Below are 1,757 nucleotides of genomic sequence, written 5' to 3'. Positions count from 1 at the left end.
ATGTCATTCGCTGCCGCAACCCCGGGAGAACCAGTTCCAAAACTCCATCAGAGCTACCATGCGCATAATAATACCTGCAATAACTCAAACTCGCTCGCATATAACGGCGTACAAAACTATGAAAACAAGAACATAAGAAATAAACATATTTTTGTGTTATTGATTTTTTTGATTTTTGATTTTTAATTTTTAAAACTTTTTAATTTTTTAATTTATTTTTATTTTTTTATAAATAACAAAGATAAAATAAATAAAACAAATAATAAAGAAAATCATAATACACACTATACAACTCGTGCTGTTTCCCGAGGGATACATCCAACACGTCTATGTCTCGGTGAATGAGTCAATGTAGAAAACCTTGATTGTCTGATCTGCAACTGGCTCGCCTATGTAGTGCTTCAACCTATGACCGTTCACCTTAAACTTCGTGCTCTGATCTTGTATCATAATAGTGCCATATGGGAATACCTTAGTGACCATGAAGGGTCCTGACCATTGAGATTTCAACTTTCCCGGGAATAACTTCAACCGGGAGTTATACAATAAGACCTTATCCCCACACTTGAGCTGCTTATTGCCCTTCATTTTTCTATCATGCAGTTCATTCGTCCGCTCCTTATACTTAAACGGCTGAGCATATGCGTGATCCCAGAGCTCCTCTAACTCATGCAGCTGATGGAAACGAGTGCCCTCTGCGGCGGATAAATCAAGATTAACCCTAAGAAGGGCCCATGAAACACGGTGCTCCAACTCAACAGGAAGATGAAAGGCCTTCCCATAAATAATCCGAAACGGCGTGGAACCTATTGGAGTCTTGTAGGCTGTACGGAAGGCCCACAAAGCGCCATCAAATTTGTCGGACCAATCCTGATGATTCGAACCAACGGTTTTCTCAAGAATACGTTTGATTCCCCGATTACTCACTTCCACCTGTCCACTAGTCAGTGGGTGGTAGGCGGTCGCAAGCTGATGGGCGACACCATAGCGCTGCAACGCCTTCTCCATTAGCACATTGCAGAAGTGAGTACCTCGGTCACTGATCAAGGCTTTTGGGACTCCAAAACGAGAGAAAAGATTTTTCAAAAATCTCACTACAACTCGGGGGGTCATTAGTGGGCAAGGCTCTGGCCTAGACCCACTTGGAGACGTAATCAACTGTCACAAGTATGTACTTGTTCCCTCTAGATGATGAGAACGGGCCCATAAAATCAATACCCCAAATGTCAAAAACCTCACAAACATGAATCGCATTTTGGGGCATCTCATTCCGGGATGAGATATTACCGATACATTGGCATCGGTCACACTACATTATCGACTTTCAAATCATTGAAGTTGGGCTTTTGGAGGATGAATTTGCAGACAGTGTACCATTTCTTAGGCATTGAGTTGAGCATCATGGTATTCAGATCAAAATCAGTCATGATATAGTCAGTTGTTCGGAGGTCATTCACAATTGCCAAGAATCTCTCAAGGATGGACTTCAACCTTTCTCCATCTTTGTATTTAAATCTCTCAAGCTGTTGCTTGAGCCTTTGTTTCTTTATGTTCTTGAGCTCAGTGTTTCCCTCGAACATTTCAAGAATTGCATCATACATTTTCTTTGCGGTAGGATGATGTGCAACCTTGGTAAGTATTTCCCAAGACAGTCCCAACTTAATCATTGCTAAGGCCCTGTCATCTACTTTCCTCAATCTGTCTCTTACAGCACCATTAGTTGCACCATCAGTGGCTCGTGGCCCATTTTTTATCGA

General features: G+C 41.7%; 1 protein-coding gene across 1 annotated transcript; it reads right to left on the bottom strand.

Annotated features, from left to right (window-relative positions):
- Positions 1–327: 327 nt before the first annotated feature.
- Positions 328–1,008, bottom strand: LOC143607015 (uncharacterized). Its single transcript, XM_077082608.1, has 3 exons — positions 924–1,008; positions 553–824; positions 328–435 (listed from the first exon to the last, which is right to left on the bottom strand). Exons 1-3 carry the CDS (start codon positions 1,006–1,008, stop codon positions 328–330), a joined length of 465 nt encoding a protein of 154 aa, XP_076938723.1.
- Positions 1,009–1,757: the final 749 nt, after the last annotated feature.

The sequence above is a fragment of the Bidens hawaiensis genome, unplaced genomic scaffold (assembly GCF_021521415.1).
Source record: "Bidens hawaiensis isolate Kalapana, Puna unplaced genomic scaffold, B.hawaiensis_p1.1 tig00078896_1, whole genome shotgun sequence".
Taxonomy (NCBI): domain Eukaryota; kingdom Viridiplantae; phylum Streptophyta; class Magnoliopsida; order Asterales; family Asteraceae; genus Bidens; species Bidens hawaiensis.
This window is presented reverse-complemented; position numbering and strand designations above follow the sequence as displayed.

What these genes read in the sequence shown, in the direction of transcription:
- LOC143607015 (XM_077082608.1), bottom strand. Translation starts at nt 1,008, where the DNA reads ATGGAGAAGGCGTTGCAGCGCTATGGTGTCGCCCATCAGCTTGCGACC. An exon ending in TAGTGGACAGGTGGAAGTGA is followed by an intron (nt 825 to 923) that starts GTAATCGGGGAA and finishes CCTTCCGTACAG; the next exon opens with CCTACAAGACTCCAATAGGT. An exon ending in AGCTCAAGTGTGGGGATAAG is followed by an intron (nt 436 to 552) that starts GTCTTATTGTAT and finishes ATACAAGATCAG; the next exon opens with AGCACGAAGTTTAAGGTGAA.